A 15,687-nucleotide genomic window follows, 5' to 3' on the forward strand; every position below is an offset into this window, starting at 1 on the left:
CCCTTATTCATCCTGGTTTTTCTCCCCCTGCTCCCACCACATAAAATAAAAATGGACATCCAGTCCAGCTGATAATACAGGTTGAAATTCTTATAAAGGAACAAAAGAAGCAAAATTAATAAAATAACTGAGGCAGAAATATAATTCATTATAATTAAGCGTGATTAAAGAGAGACGGACATTGCACTAGCCTTGCATCTTATCATGGCTGTGTTGTATTCACATTAATATTAAGTATCTGCAATTTTCTTATAGTTCCCTCAGTTATACTTACACATACACAAGGTCATTTTACATGACCACATTACTGGCAGGAAGCCTTGCCCACCAGCAGTGTACATCAGAAATTCAGGCACTCACTGTCCACTTTCTTCAATGAAGGATTGGAAAATCGTGGTAAGCGGACATCTAAACTTCCAAGATGCGCTGCCTACTCAAAATTACCCCTATAATGCAATCCAGCTTTCATCTTTCATAGTCTTGTGTGCTTAAGACACACAGTAATAAGATCTATGTAAGTACTAAGATGTCAAAATATGCATTCCCCATTTCTACAACTATGCTTTTATTAGAGTTATCTATTACTAAAGCAACATCTTGCATTTCTATTGGGTTCATCACACACAGTAAGATGTCACATTAGAAAGAAAGGAAACAACAGATGTTGACTAGGAGGAAAAATTGGGAAAAATAAGGAGTGGGGAACAAAAGGCTTGGTTGAAGAGAGGGTTTTGAGAAGGTTTTTGAAAGCAGAGAGCAGGCAAGGTGGAGGGAACTATGCAGGGGATTCAGAGGGCAAGAACTGTAGTGTCTGAATGAGTCGTCACCAATGGTAGAGCAAAAGGAGCAGCTTGAAGCTTTAGGAGAAGTGAAGGTGTATGTAAAGCAGGAGGAGATCATCAAGGTAAAGTCGGGTGAGGCCATAGAGGGATTTGAAGGTGAGAACAAGAATTTTTAAGTCAACATGCTGGAGCACAGACAGCTGGTACAGCATGGTGTGGATGAGGGTATGAGCAGTATCATTTAGGATGAGTTAAAGCTCGAGGCCAGCTGGAAAGCAATCCATGCCCGCATGCAGCAAGACCTGGCCATCATCCAAGCTTAGGCTGATGGCAAGTAACATCGCACCACACAAGTGCCTCTCAATGACCATTTCCAACCAGACAGTAACCATCTGCCATTGTCATTCAATGGCATTACCATCACTGAATCTCCCTCTGTGAACATCCTGGGATTCACCATTTACCAGAAGCTCAACTGGACCAGCCACATATACGCTGTGGATATTATAGCAGGTCAGAGGCTGGGTATTCTGTGGTGAGTGACTCACCTTCTGACTCCCCAAAGCCTTTCCACCATCTACAAGGCACAAGTCAGGAGTGTGATGGAATACTCTCCACTTGCCTGGATGAGTGCAGCTGCAACAACACTGAAGAAGCTTGACACTATCCAGGACAAAGCAGTCCACTTGACCGACACCCCATCCACCAGCTTAAGCATTCACTCCCCCCACAACTGACGCACAGTGGCTGCAGTGTATGCTATCTACAGGATATACTGCAGCAAGTCACCAAGGCTTCTGCGGCAAACCCACACCTCCACCACTGCGAAGAGTAAGGACAGCAAGTGCATGGGAACACCATCACCTCCAAGTTCCCCTCCAAGTCACGCCCATCTTGACTTGGACATATCTCGATGTTCCTTCATCTTTGCTGGATAAAAATCCTGGAACTCCCTACCTAACAGAACTGTGGGAGTACCTTCACCACATTGACTACAAGAAGAAGGCCCACTATCACCTCCTCAAGGGCAACTAGAGCTGGGTTAATAAAATGGCAGGCTTGCCAGTGACACCCATAATTCAAGTATAGAAAAAATGTTTAAAGATCAGGAAGTGATGAAGGTATTATTAGAATTATATTGACAGGAGAGTAGATCAGGGTGGAAGCAGACCATATTGTAGCAATCTTCGTAATGAAATTAACATTGGCGATGAAGCTAAGTTCAAGGCTAAGCAGCACACCAATGTCCACATCTTCTGACGGTCTGAAGTGGCAGTCAGGGAAGTTGATAGTCAAGGCCAGAGACACAAGTACTGGAAGGATGGTTTAAGAATAACCAACAATAAGCTGAACAAAATTTTGGCTCATCCAGGTCTTGCTGTCAGACAGGCAGACACTGGAGATTTTGGCAACAACAACAACTTGTATTTATATAGCACCTTGAACATAAAAAGCATCCCAAAGCGCTTCACAGAGCCATAATCAAATAATGGACACTGAGCCAAAGAAGGACTTATTAGGAGGGGTGACCAAAAGCTTCGTCCAAGAGGTGAGTTTTAAAGAGAGTCCTAAAGGAGGAGAGGGAGTTGGTAGGGCTTAGGGAGGGAATTCCAGAGTATGGGGCCTAGACAGCTGAAGGCACAGCCACCAAATGGTGGAGCATAGGGAAGGATGGATGCACAAGAGACTAGAGTTAAAGGAACGGAGAGTTTAGGTGGGTTGTAGGGCTGCAGGAGTAAGTGAGACCATGAAGGGATTTAAACATGAGGATGAAAATGTAAAATTTGAGGCATTGGGGGAACCAGGAGCCAATGCAGGTGAGCGAGGACAAGGGTAACTGATGAACAGGGCATGTTGCAGGATAGAATACAAACAGAGAAGGTTAAGAGGAGATTTCATTGAGGTTTTTAAGATTATGAAGAGTTCTGATACAGTGACTAACCCTAATTTGTTATCATTAGTATACTGTATATATATATAGATATATATATCTATATATATATTAAATTGCAGTTATATAATCAAGATGTTAAGGCTGTTATCAGTAACAAGTACAAATCTACATGCAGTATAGCACTGGGACTTTACAACAATGTTTTAAGTTTATGTTTATTTTTATACACAAGGTAATGGTGGATGGGAATACATTTTCTATCCCTCTAAATGAAAGTCTGAAGGGAGAGGAAGATGATGCTTTACTCCAAGACCACGTGATTAAGCATGAAGTCATCACTTATAACAAACATGCCCCAAGGTTTGTTACCAATTTACAAAGTTCACAAAAAATGTACATTAAACAATAAGTCAGTGCTTGTCAGATAAATCTCCACACCCAAGATGAACAACTTATTAAATATCTGATTAAAGGAGCTGTTGTATATGAAGGCCAATAGGTCAAAGTTGACTATTGAAGATATGGCCCAAATAGCTTTTTCTCATTACAGCCTTTCTTATGTTCCATAGTCTGCAGATCAAGTCCGAATTGGGACTGTCAAAAGTGACCGAGTTAGCGGACACTGAATTACCAACTACACGTCATTTTGTATTGCATTCACTGCTTGACCAGGTTACTAAATGAGCAATATAGATATGTGAAGAGAAAAAGATTGGTGAAGTCAAGCGTAGGGCCCTTGCAGTCAGAATCAGGGGAATTTATAATGGGGAACAAAGAAATGGCAGACCAATTAAATACATACTTTGCTTCTGTCTTCACAAAGGAGGACACAAATAACCTCCCAGAGATGTCGGGGAACATAGGGTTTGATGAAAGGGAGGAACTGAAAGAAATCACTGTTATAACCAACTCCTGCAGTCCGTGTCTCAATTACACACGACGTAACACTGGCGACGAACAGATCCGAACTTACCTACAGTTCTGCACCACTTCATGGGGATCCATCCCTGAAGCGAAGTTGTTAGAGGTCGAGGCCAGAAGGAAAAAAAAAAGCAAACAGAAGAAACAGGCGTCGACCGTGGGCAACCGCCTCTGATTCATCGAATTCGAAGATTTGCAGGAGAGGCTGTCGAGAGCTGGGCTTGGTTATCCTGTCTATGGTGTTCCAGCTAATTGGGCTGGTGGCAGGTAGTACACTGATCCTTCCTGGGCTGCGGCGGGCTAGAGCTCGATCGGGTGGCTTTTCAACGGGGCCGAGCAGCATTGTCGGGAAGAGGAGAGAGAGAGAGAGGGTGGAGCACACAGGGCGCGGCCGGCGCTATGAAGCCAGGCAGCGTACAGACCCGAGAAGAAGGAGGAAAGTGTCCCATAGGGTTTGCTCTGACGACGGGAACAGTAATGAAAATAAAAGAAATTAGAAGCGCAGAAAGCCGCGAGGAGCTGCAAGTTGCCACGGGGACCGCGGAGAGCGGCATTAGCAGCAGCGCGGGGGGGAAGTGCGCGAAGACCATAGGGCGTCGCCATCAAGGCATAAAAATGCCAGCAACAGCACTAGCAGCAGCGGAGAAGACAGAAAGCGCGGGAGGCGCCATCTTAATCCAGCGGGGAAAAAGGCAAAGCGCGGGAGGCGCCATTTTGTTCAATCGGGGGAGAAGGCGCCATCTTAGATCTCCAAGATGCCGAAGACTGGCAATATCACTGCCTTCGATAATGCAATAGAAGACTGGACCACGTATGTGGAAAGAGTCGAAGTATATTGCAAGGCAAATGAAGTAGCCGATGAGAAAAAGGCATCGGTACTACTAAACTTAATGGGCGCAAGAACGTACGGCCTATTGCGGAACCTGATCACTCCAGCCAAACCGATGGCGAAGAGTTTTAACGAAATTGTTGATATCCTACAGGAACACCTAAATCCTACACCACTGCTGATAGCAGAAAGATTTAAATTCCACAAGAGAAATCAGCATAAAGATGAGAGCAATGCTGATTACCTCACGGAACTACGCAAGCTATCAAAGCACTGCCAGTTCAGAGCAGGACTGGCAGATACCCTATGGGACAAATTTGTCTGTGGACTCCTGAGTGAAGGAACCCAGAAGAGGTTACTCTCAGAGAAAGAGCTGACGCTAGATAAGGCTTTCAGCGTGGCAGTATCGTATGAAGCAGCAGCAAGGGGAGCTGCGGAAATACAGCAAAAGCCACAGGAATACGGCACCCATGAAATGACACGGGGATTTGAAAAATGTTATCGCTGCGGCAGAACAACCCATGACCAGAAGGACTGCTGGTCCAAGGACAAAATATGCAGGCAATGCGGAAAGATGGGACACATTGCACGAGTTTGCAGGTTCGGGAAGAAGACTAACGACAACATAAAGGCTACGAAGGAACAGAACAGGAAAGTACAAAAGATGACGGACAGTAGTTCCGAAGACCAGAAGAGCGATAGTGAATCCGGGAACAAGAGACTAAGCTGTCTCAAACTTCACAACGTAATCGCAAAAGAGGATCACCGAACCATTTGGGTCACCCTCATGATAGCAGGGTCCCAAGTCAAAATGGAATTGGATACAGGATCAGCCCTGACCATCATGAATCAACGAGACTACGAGCGGCTATTCTCACACATACCCTTGAAAGACACATCCATTGTCTTGAAGACGTATACGGGGCAGAAAGTATACCCCAGAGGGAAAATAAGGGTGCCTGTCGAATACAACGGCAAGGAAATACAGAAATTGTATCTGTACATACTGCAAGATGGTGGACCACCGTTATTGGGATGTGAATGGATCAGAAAGATAAGTTTAGACTGGCACTCCATTCAGGCACTGACGGTGGCTGGTAAAAAGGATGACGACGTCACACCTGGACGATTGTCAAAAATCTTAGCTAACGCTAAAGAGGTATTTCAACAAGAACTGGGAACTCTTAAAGGCGTAACCGCCTCGATAAAAATAGAAGAGAATGCAATTCCCAAGTTTTCCAAAGGAAGACCGGTACCATATGCAATTCGCCCAGCCGTCGAGGCAGAGCTGGAGAATCTGGAGCATGCAGTCGTGTTATCTAAGGTAGACTGGAGCGAGTGGGCGACACCCATCGTTCCTGTCATGAAGAAAACGTTAAACAATAAGTCTGAGGAGCCAAGGAAGGTTTGCATCTGTGGGGACTTCAAGGTAACGGTGAACCCAGTCCTTCACACAGTACAGTATCCTCTCCCGAGGATAGAAGATATTTTCGCCTCACTATCTGGAGGGAAGCGTTTTACAAAAATTGACCTAGCACAAGCATATTTGCAGATGGAGGTTGAAGAATCCTCTAGGAAGTATCTCACGATAAACACTCACAAAGGTCTTTACCAGTATAATCGACTGGTATTCGGAGTAGCATCAGCTCCGGCGATATGGCAAAGAGCGATGGAACAAGTCCTGCAAGGGATTCCGGGGACTCAGTGTTACTTGGACAACATCCTAGTGACAGGTGAAGATGACAGTGAACAGCTTGCCAACCTAGAGCAGGTGCTCACTAGACTACGTGAACATGGGCTACGAGCCAATCGCCCCAAGTGCGAGTTTTTTAAGAAACAGATATTGTATTGTGGCCACGTGATTGATGAAGAGGGGTTGCATAAGTCCCCTGACAAAATTGAAGCGGTAGTTAAGGCTCCAGCGCCTGAAAATGTGTCGCAACTGAGGTCATTCCTCGGATTGGTGAATTACTACCATATGTTTTTGCCGAATTTGCCCACAATTCTGCACCCACTGAACGCCCTACTACAAACTGGAGTAGCATGGAAATGGAGTCGAATGTCTACCTGTGACGAATGCAAACATAGAAAAGGAAACACGAAATGACCCGACACTCTCCAGGGTCTATGATTTAACGGTGAAGGGATGGCCAGCACATGGCGAACCACTGTTGCCAGCATTCTCGCCGAGAAGAGAACAGCTGTCAGTGTGCCGAGGAACCTTGATGTGTGGATCCAGAGTAGTAATTCCACCCAAATTGCAGGATAGAGTGCTCAATGAGCTTCATGAGTGTCATCTGGGAGGGGTAAAAATGAAGAACTTAGCCAGAGCGTTTGTGTGGTGGCCGGGAATCGATAGAGAAATCGAAGAGATGACCAAGAGCTGTACAGGATGCCAGAAGGTCCAAAACGCCCCACCACAAGCCCCTCTACATCCATGGGAGTGGCCCTCATCTCCATGGCAAAGGGTGCACATTGATTTTGCTGGTCCATTTATGGACTTGATGTTTTTAATTGCGGTGGATGCACATTCCAAGTGGCCAGAGGTAATAAAAATGTCCTCAACCACCACAGAAAAAACTATCACAGTCTTACGAATCATATTCGCCAGAAATGGGCTGCCTGAACAGATTTGCTCCGACAATGGACCACAGTTTGTGTCTGAAGAGTTCCGGAGGTTCTTAAAGAACAATGGTGTTAAGCATTACACATCCGCCCCATATCATCCAGCCACCAATGGATTGGCTGAGAGGTTCGTTCAAACATTCAAGAAGGCTATCAAGGCAATGTGTAATGAAGACATACCCCGACAACACAAGGTGGATAACTTCTTGTTTGCCTACCGGAATGCGACACATGCGGTTACCAACCAAACTCCAGCCATGATGTTCTTCAATCGAAGACTAAGATGCCGATTGGATTTGGTTAAGCCAAACATCAGAAGAGATGTGGAGAACAGGCAGTTTCAGAATATGAATGAAAGGCCGACCAGGAGTTTTAAGATAGGTCAACCAGTTTTGGCCCTGGACTACCGCACAGAGAAATGGCAGCCACAAACGAGCTGCACATGGCAAGGACCTCTAATGTATACCGTGGACGTTGGAGAGAGCATTGTAAGACGCCATGCTGACCAGATTCTAGAGTCACTGGAAAACGTCAAATCCACACCACGATCCGATACACCTGGTGATGAAACCGAAGTACCAATTGCATCTACCTCAGAATCGGTGATATTGGAAGCAGCCGAACCAAACAACGACGTTGATCCCGAATCAACTTTGCCAGAAGAACCTGATACCCCAAAGAGACGTTATCCAGACAGAATCAGGAAGCCTCCTCAAAGACTGAATTTATAATTGCTTAACTTCAGCTAATGTATATAGCAACTGTAATTGTAAATATGTTATTTAATTATTAATCGAATGTTATATACTGTTTAGCTAAAAGGGGAGGAATTGTAGTGTATGTACCTTGAAGAAGGAACTATATTCTGCAGCCCCTGTATACTGCAGTACCAGTAGTGACCACCCCTGTATATAAGCCTGTGCAGTAACTTTGTATAGTAGTTCCAGTTTTGTCTCCATTCAGTAAACACCTGTTATAACCAACTCCTGCAGTCCGTGTCTCAATTACACACGGACGTAACAGGGTACTGAGTTTGGATGATCAGCCATGATCTCATTAAATGGCAGAGCAGGCTCGAGGGGCCGAATGGCCTACTCCTGCTCCTATCTTCTATGTTTCTTTATCACTTCTTTTTTTGAAGATTGAGGATTGGTTAGTCCATTGTTAAACCCATGTTGGATCCAATTTTGTGCTGTTTCCAATTTTTTGAGGCTATTTGGACTGTAATTGGCTGATTATCTTTCATTTAAAGCTGTACTCCTCCACTAATGTAAATATAGAATGTGGAACTAATTAAAGGTCAGTTGGAATCTTTCAATTTGATGGAAAGCTGATGGTTAATCTGAATAAGGCTCCTTAATCTGCTAATCTGGATGTTACTTTTGATTATTTTTGTGAAGATATAAACCTCGCTATTTCCTTGCAACTTCCTTGCTCTGTCAAGCCATGTACCATCAGTGACTAAACAGCAAGAGGCAATCTGCTTCTGGCCTGCACCAATGCTGCTTGCCAGCTGTTAAAAATATTTGATAAGCCAGTGATGAATATTCCTTTTTGGCACGTCCCCACAGCTATGTGAATGAGAATTACAATTCAATGAGATTGAGATTGAACATGTGACTCCACTGTCGTAACGCTTCATATCAGTGTGCCACTAATCTGCGTCATTACACCTCTAGCAGTTTTAGATACTGTGCTTCAAGTAGCCATTGACATGCTTATGTATGATGTAACATTGCTTTGTTTTACCTGACAGATTTTTTATTCTGCTTGCCGACGGCTCAGGGACTGAACTACTTCGATCTAGTGATGTAGAAGAATACCTATATCGAGCATACTCCAATCCAGCTACTGCAGTTTTGAAGGAGCAACTACCAGAATTTCCAGGTCAGAAGGCAGGAACACAGGCAGGCTGACAGCTGAAATGAGGTGGGGTTGATCTAAAACACATTTACAATTACCGTCATTTTTTTTTAGGAGCAGGAGTAGTCCATATGGCCCCTCGAGCCTGCTCTGCCATTTAATAAGATCATGGCTGATCTTCGATCGCAACTCTACTTTCCTGCCCGATCCCCATATCCCTTGATTCCCCAGGAGTCCAAAAATCTATCGATCACAGTCTTGAATATACTCAACGACGCACCATCCACAGCCCTCTGGGGCAGAGAATTCCAAAGATTCGCAACCTTCTGAATGAAGAAATTCCTCCTCATCTCAGTCTTAAATGGCCTACCCCTTATCCTGAGACTATGCCCCCTAGCTCTAGACTCTCCAGCCAGGGGAAACAACCTCTCAGCATCTACCCTGTCAATCCCCCTCAGAATCTTGTATGTTTCAATGAGATCACCTCGCATTCTTCTAAACTCTAGAGAGTCTAGGCCCAATCTACTCAATCTCTCCTCATAGGACAACCCTCTCATCCCAGGGATCAATCTAGTGAACCTTCATTGCACTGCCTCTAAGGCAAGTATGTCCTTCCTCAGATAAGGAGACCAAAACTGTGCACAGTGCTCCCAAGTGTGGTCTCACCAAAGCCCTGTACAATTGTAGTAGGACTTCCTTACTCTTGTACTCCAACTCCCTTGCAAAAAAGACCAACATGCCATTTGCCCTCCTAATTGCTTGTTGTACCTGCATGCTAACTTTCTGTGTTTCCTGTACGAGTACACCGAAATCTCTCTGAACACCAACAGTTAATAGTTTTTATTTCTCCTACCAAAGTGAATAACCTCACATTTCCCCACATTATACTCCATCTGCCACCTTATTGCCCACTCACTTAACCTGTCTATATCCCTTTGCAGGCTCTTTGTGTCCTCCTCACAGCTTAAGTTCCCACCTAGCTTTGTATCATCATCAATATGGATTGTAAATTGCTGAGGCCCAAGCACTGACCCTGCAGCACCTCGCTAGTTACAGCCTGCCAACCGTTTATGACTCATTTATCCCTACTCTCTGTCCTCTGTCCATTAACAAATTCTCTATCCATGCTAATATATTATCTTGCATAGCAACCTGTTATATGGCACCTTATGAAATGCCTTTTGTAAATCCAAATATACTACATCCACTGGTTCCCCTTTAGCTACCCTGCTAGTTACATCCTCAAAAAACTCTAATACATTTGTTAAACATGGGCCCAGAAATTCGGGTCTCAACGGGTGAGTACGCACGGGGTACTCACCCGTAGGCCCGATGGAAGTGCTGGTTTCCTGCATGCACTGCACATGCGCGGGAAACCGGCACTTCCGTTCCTCTGAATGAAGGGGTTCAGAGGTCGAACGCATGTGCGGGGGAGGCTGCGCGTGCGCATGGAATGTCATTTTTTTTTTTAAAGGTTTTCCCGGAAGGGTAAGCCTGCAGAATTTAGAAATGTAAAAAGCAGGCGTAAGGCCTGCTTTTTACAAGGTAAGTGGTGAATTAATTAAAATTAAAACATTTTTTCCACAGGTTTATTATTTTTAAATACTTTAAAGCAAGGTAAGTTGATTTTTAGCCCCGTTAGAAAATAAAATTATTTTTTTCAATAATGTAAATTATTGTTTAAAATAGTTATTTCATGTAATTTATAGTTTATTTAAAAAATGTGATTTTTAAAAAAAAAATGTATTTGAAGATTTAGTGATGTTTTGTAAGAAGAAGGAGCCCGTAGTATTTCTAAGTTTTGACAGCACTTCCTGTCAGACTTATGAATGGAGCATTCCCTGCTCCAATTGGCTGCCCGTGGCCCACATGATCCCAGGAGATGCACCGAACTAACTGCGCCCCGGGATACGCAAGCACTGCGCGCCGGCAGCCGGACCAGGCCCCGGATCGGAATTCCACGGGGCCCTACAGCTCAACGGCCGGCACGCAAGATAAGTGCAGGTCGGGGGCTTGCACCCGCGGGAAGCCCTCGACCCGAATTTCTGGGCCATTATTTCCCTTTCATAAAACTATGTTGACTCTGCCAAATCATATTATGATTTTCTAAGTGCCCTGTTACCACTTCCTTAATAATGGATTCCAGCATTTCTCCGATGACTGATATCAGGCTAACTGACCTTGTTTTCTCTCTCTCTCCTTTCTTGAATAGCGGGGTTACATTTGCTATTTTTCAGTCCACTGGGACCGTTCTAGAAGTTAGGGAATTTTGGAAGATCACAACCAATGCATCCACTATCTCTGCAGCCACCTCTTTTAGAACTCTAGGATGTAGGCCATCAGGTCCAGGGGATTTGTCTACTTTTAGTCCCTTTAGTTTCTCAAGTACTTTTTCTCTACTGATATTAATTACTTTAAGTTCCTCACTCTTATTAGCCCCGCTATTTTGGTATGATTTTTGTGTCTTCTACTGTGAAGACAGATACAAAGGGGTAGATTTTCCTGGAGCCGTCAGGCAGGGTTTCAGGCGTGTAGGGGGGGAAATCTCGAATTCGGGGGTCCCGACACCATCCCGCCCAAAACCCACCTCCACGTAAGTTTCACAGGAGGCGGGTACCCGCCCTGCACTGGGACCCGCTGACCCGAGGCGGGAAGGGATTAGTGCCAATTAACTGCCTGTTAACAGGCAGTTTTTAGCCTAATCTCTATTTTGAGGGGTGTCGTGTGGGATTCCCGATGGCTCCAAACCACGCCAGGTTAGAGCAGTCGGGCCGTCGGGTTGAAGGACTTGGAGGGGTCGCGATGTCGGTGTACGGGTGAGTGATGGGTGCATAAGTGCAAAGGTAAGTGTATTTGGTGTGTCTAAAGTGTGTAAAGAAGTTTAAATTACCTGTACTTATCTTAACAGCCTTTCTTCCTCTAGGTTTCGGGAGTCCATCACTCAGCTGGCACTGGAAGCAAAATGGCTGTGATCTGTCAAAAGTGACAGCCTTCAGCTTTCATTGCCGGTGACAGTTCTAACTGAGTCTGTGTAGAAGGACTCAGGTTAGAAGTCAGACTGTCAGTGATTGACAGCTTCAAACAGCTGTGAAACACTGATATTTCATCTGTCAAGAACTCTTGACAGATGAAATTTCAGTCTATGACGTCACCTGTTGCCGGGTGGCCCTTAATTGGCCTGCTGAGTCCGCTGGGCGGGCTCAAGGTCAATCAAGGGAAAATCGCGTGGATTGGCCGGACGTCGATGTAGGCGGGACTAAAACCCGAAAGTTGAAGTCCCGCCTCCTTCCTGACAGCTTCAGGAAAGTCTACCCCAAAATATTTGTTTAAAGTCTCTGCTAATTTTCTTATTCCCATTAGAATTTCTCCTATCTCAGCATCTAAGGGACCATTGCTTACTTTTGCTACTTTCTTCCTTTTTACATATTTGTAGAAGCTCTTACAATCTGTTTTTTAGATTTCTTGCTAGTTTACTCTCATTCTATTTTCTCCCTTTTTAATCAATTTTTTTGTCATCCTTTGCTGGTTTCTAAAGCTCTGCCATCCTCAGGCTTACTACTATTCTTTGTAACAGGAGAATATTATTACAGTGCTGGAGAGAGAGGATGTCCTGGAGAGGTCAAGGACAGAATCTATTTGGTTAGAGTTAATAAATAATAGAGGTGCCATTACACTAGTAGGTGTATTCTATAGGCCATCAACTAGTGGGAAAAATATGGAGGAGCAAATTTGCAGAGAAATTACTAAGAGATGCAAGAACTATAGAGTAGTGATAATGGGGGACTTCAACTATCCTAATATAGACTGGGATAGTAATAGCATAAGGGCAGAGAGGGGGAACAATTTCTGAAATGTTTTCAGGAGAACTTTCTTGATCAGTATGTTTCTGGCCCAACGAGGAAGGAGATATTGCTGGATCTGGTTCTGGGGAATTAGGTAGGTCAAGTGGAGCAAGTGTCAGTCGGTGAACATTTAGGGAACAGTGATCATAGTATCATGAGGTGTAGATTAGCTATGGAAAAGGACAGGGAGCAATCTAGAGTAAAATTACTTAATTGGAAGAAGGCAAATTTCAGTGGGATGAGAACTGATCTGGCCCGGGTAAATTGGAATCAAGGATTGGCAGGCAAAACTAGTGGAACAATGGGCTGCCTTTAAAGCAGAAATAGTTCGGGTACAGCCGAGGTACATTCCCACTAGGGGGAAAGGTAGGGCAACTCCCTGGATGACTAAAGAGTTAGAGAGTAAGATGAAGCAGAAAAAGAGCGCATATGATAGATGTCAGGTCAAGAATACATCTGAGAATCAGGCTAAATATAAAAAGTTCAGAGGAGAAATGAAAAAGAAAATAAGAGGGGCAAAAAGAGGGTATGAGAATAGAATGGCAGGTAATCCGAAAGTCTTCTATAGGCATTCTATACGGGTAGTAAGAGGGGGGGTGGGTCCAATTAAGGACCAAAAAGGAGATCTATGCATGCAGGCAGAGGGTATGGGTGAGTTATTAATGAGTACTTTGCAAGGAACGAGATGCTGCCATATACATAGTGAAAGAGGAGGTAGAGGAGATACTGCATGGGATAAGAATTGATAAAGACGAGGTACTAGAAAGGCTGGCTGTACTTAAGGTAGATAAGTCACCAGGACCAGATGGGATACATCCAAGGACGCTGAGGGAAGTGAAGGAAGAAATCGCAGAGCTACTGACCATTATCTTCCAATCCTCTTTAGAAACGGGGTGGTGCCAGAGGACTGGAGAATTGCAAATGTTACACCTTTGTTCAAAAAAGGGTGTAAAGATAAACCCAGCAACTATAGGCCGGTCAGTTCAACCTCGGTAGTGGGGAAGCTTTTAGAAACAATAATCGGACAAAATTAACAGTCACTTGGACAAGTTTGGATTAATTAAGGAAAGCCAGCACGGATTCGTTAAAGGCAAATTGTGTTTAACCAACTTGATCAGGTTTTTTGATGAGGTAACAGAAAGGGTTGATGAGGGCAAATGCGGTTGACGTGGTGTACATGGATTTCCAAAAGGCATTTAACAAAGTGCCACATAATAGGCTTGCCAGCAAAATTGAATAAAAGAATAAAAGGGACAGTGGCAGCATGGATACGAAATTGGCTAAGTGACAGGAAACAGAAAGTAGTGGTGAATGGTTGTTTTTCGGACTGGAGAAAGGTATACAGTGGTGGTCCCCAGGGGTCGGTTCTAGGACCACTGCTTTTCTTGATCTATATTAATGACTTGGGTGTGGGTGTACAGGGCACAATTTCAAAATTTGCAGATGACACAAAACTTGGAAGTACAGCTATAGTGAACAATGAGGAGGAGAGTGATAGACTTCAAGAGGACATAGACAGGCTGGTGGAATGGGTGGACATGTGGCAGATGAAATTTAACACACAAAAGTGCGAAGTGATACTGACGTAATAAAGACTCACTACGCACTTGGTTGTACATAAAGCAAGGCTTTAATCGACTTGTAACAAAACATGGAGGTCTAGTTAGTAGTCACTAGCTTCCTGTTTCCAGATTGTCTCTGGCCAAGGTGGGCCCACGCCCGAGTATTTATACTCCTCGGACGGCGCCCTCATCTGGCCGTTCAGTAGTACTTCCTGAGTTACTTCTTGCAGAAGTTGCGATTTATGACATTCTTCCTCCCTAAAAGGTTTGGAAGTCCAGTCTTCCTTTAACGGACTAGGCGGACCAAAAATAGCTGTAGCCATTTAGCTTTCTGCTTGTGACCAGAAGGCACGTCTCCCCGGACCGTGTCCTGGTCCCTGGGTCGCTTGGCCCGAACCGGTAAGTCGGTAGAGTCCGCGTCATCTTAATCGTCCTGTGGAGGCCTGGGAATATCATGACTCCAGGTGTGGGTCCCCACAGGCGCAGAGCTGGCCTCATCCTGGGTCGTAGCCGGAGATTGTCTGGCGTCCTGATTTCGGGTGGCCATCCTACGGGGAGCATTCGGCTCCCTGAGTTGATCCGGTAGCTCTGCCGGCAGATCCCTCGATGTCCCAGGTAGGGCGTCATCTTCATAGGCGTGTGGAGTGTTGACATCATCGTCGTGGGATCCTTCATCATTCGGGCCCGTGTGACCGGTTGGGCAGGGAGTCAGATCTCTGAGCGAGACGGTGGACTCCCGGCCATCGGGGTACTGCACGTGCGCATACGTGGGGTTTACCTCCGTTAACTCCACCTAGTCAACGAGAGGGTCGTTCTTGGCAGGCCGGATGAACCTCCGGAGTAACACAGGGCCTGGAGCCACCAACCATGACGGTAGAGATGTCCCATGTGTAGAGCGACGCCGGAACTTGAAGAATCACTCATGAGGTGTGACATTAGTGGATGTGGAGAGAAGAGACCTGAAAGAGTGTAACATGTCGGGGAGCACAGTTTCCCACTGCTGGTCTGGTAGGTTGCGTGACCTTAGTGCCAGACGGACAGCGTTCCAGATGATGGCATTGTATCGTTCAACCTGTCCATTGCCGATTGGTTGATATGATGTCGTCTTACTCGAGGCGATTCCCCGTTGGGAGAGATAACTTTTAAGTTCACTCGACATAAAGGAGGGACCCCGATCCGTGTGCATAAAATTGGCCGTCCCGCAAAGGGAAAAGACCTGATCGAGGCATTTAATTACCGTAGAGGTAAGCATATTAGGACAGGGGAAGGCAAAGGGAAAGTGTGAATACTCGTCTACCATTGTAAGTAGGTAGGTGTTCCGCGTCGACGAAGGCAATGGCCCTTTAAAGTCTATGCTGAGCCTCTGCAT

At 45.0% G+C, this 15,687-nt stretch overlaps 1 protein-coding gene across 1 annotated transcript in view; it reads left to right on the forward strand.

The window, feature by feature from the left end:
• spag17 (sperm associated antigen 17) overlaps nt 1-15,687 on the forward strand; it is a 348,837-nt gene that overhangs the window by 238,033 nt on the left and 95,117 nt on the right. The window contains 2 exon segments of the mRNA XM_086006806.1: nt 2,909-3,036; nt 8,808-8,938. Coding sequence (XP_085862932.1) covers nt 2,909-3,036; nt 8,808-8,938 — 259 coding nt within the window.

Source organism: Somniosus microcephalus, chromosome 14 (genome assembly GCF_052327205.1).
Source record: "Somniosus microcephalus isolate GS21.2 chromosome 14, FLI_Smic_1.0, whole genome shotgun sequence".
Lineage (NCBI taxonomy): Eukaryota > Metazoa > Chordata > Chondrichthyes > Squaliformes > Somniosidae > Somniosus > Somniosus microcephalus.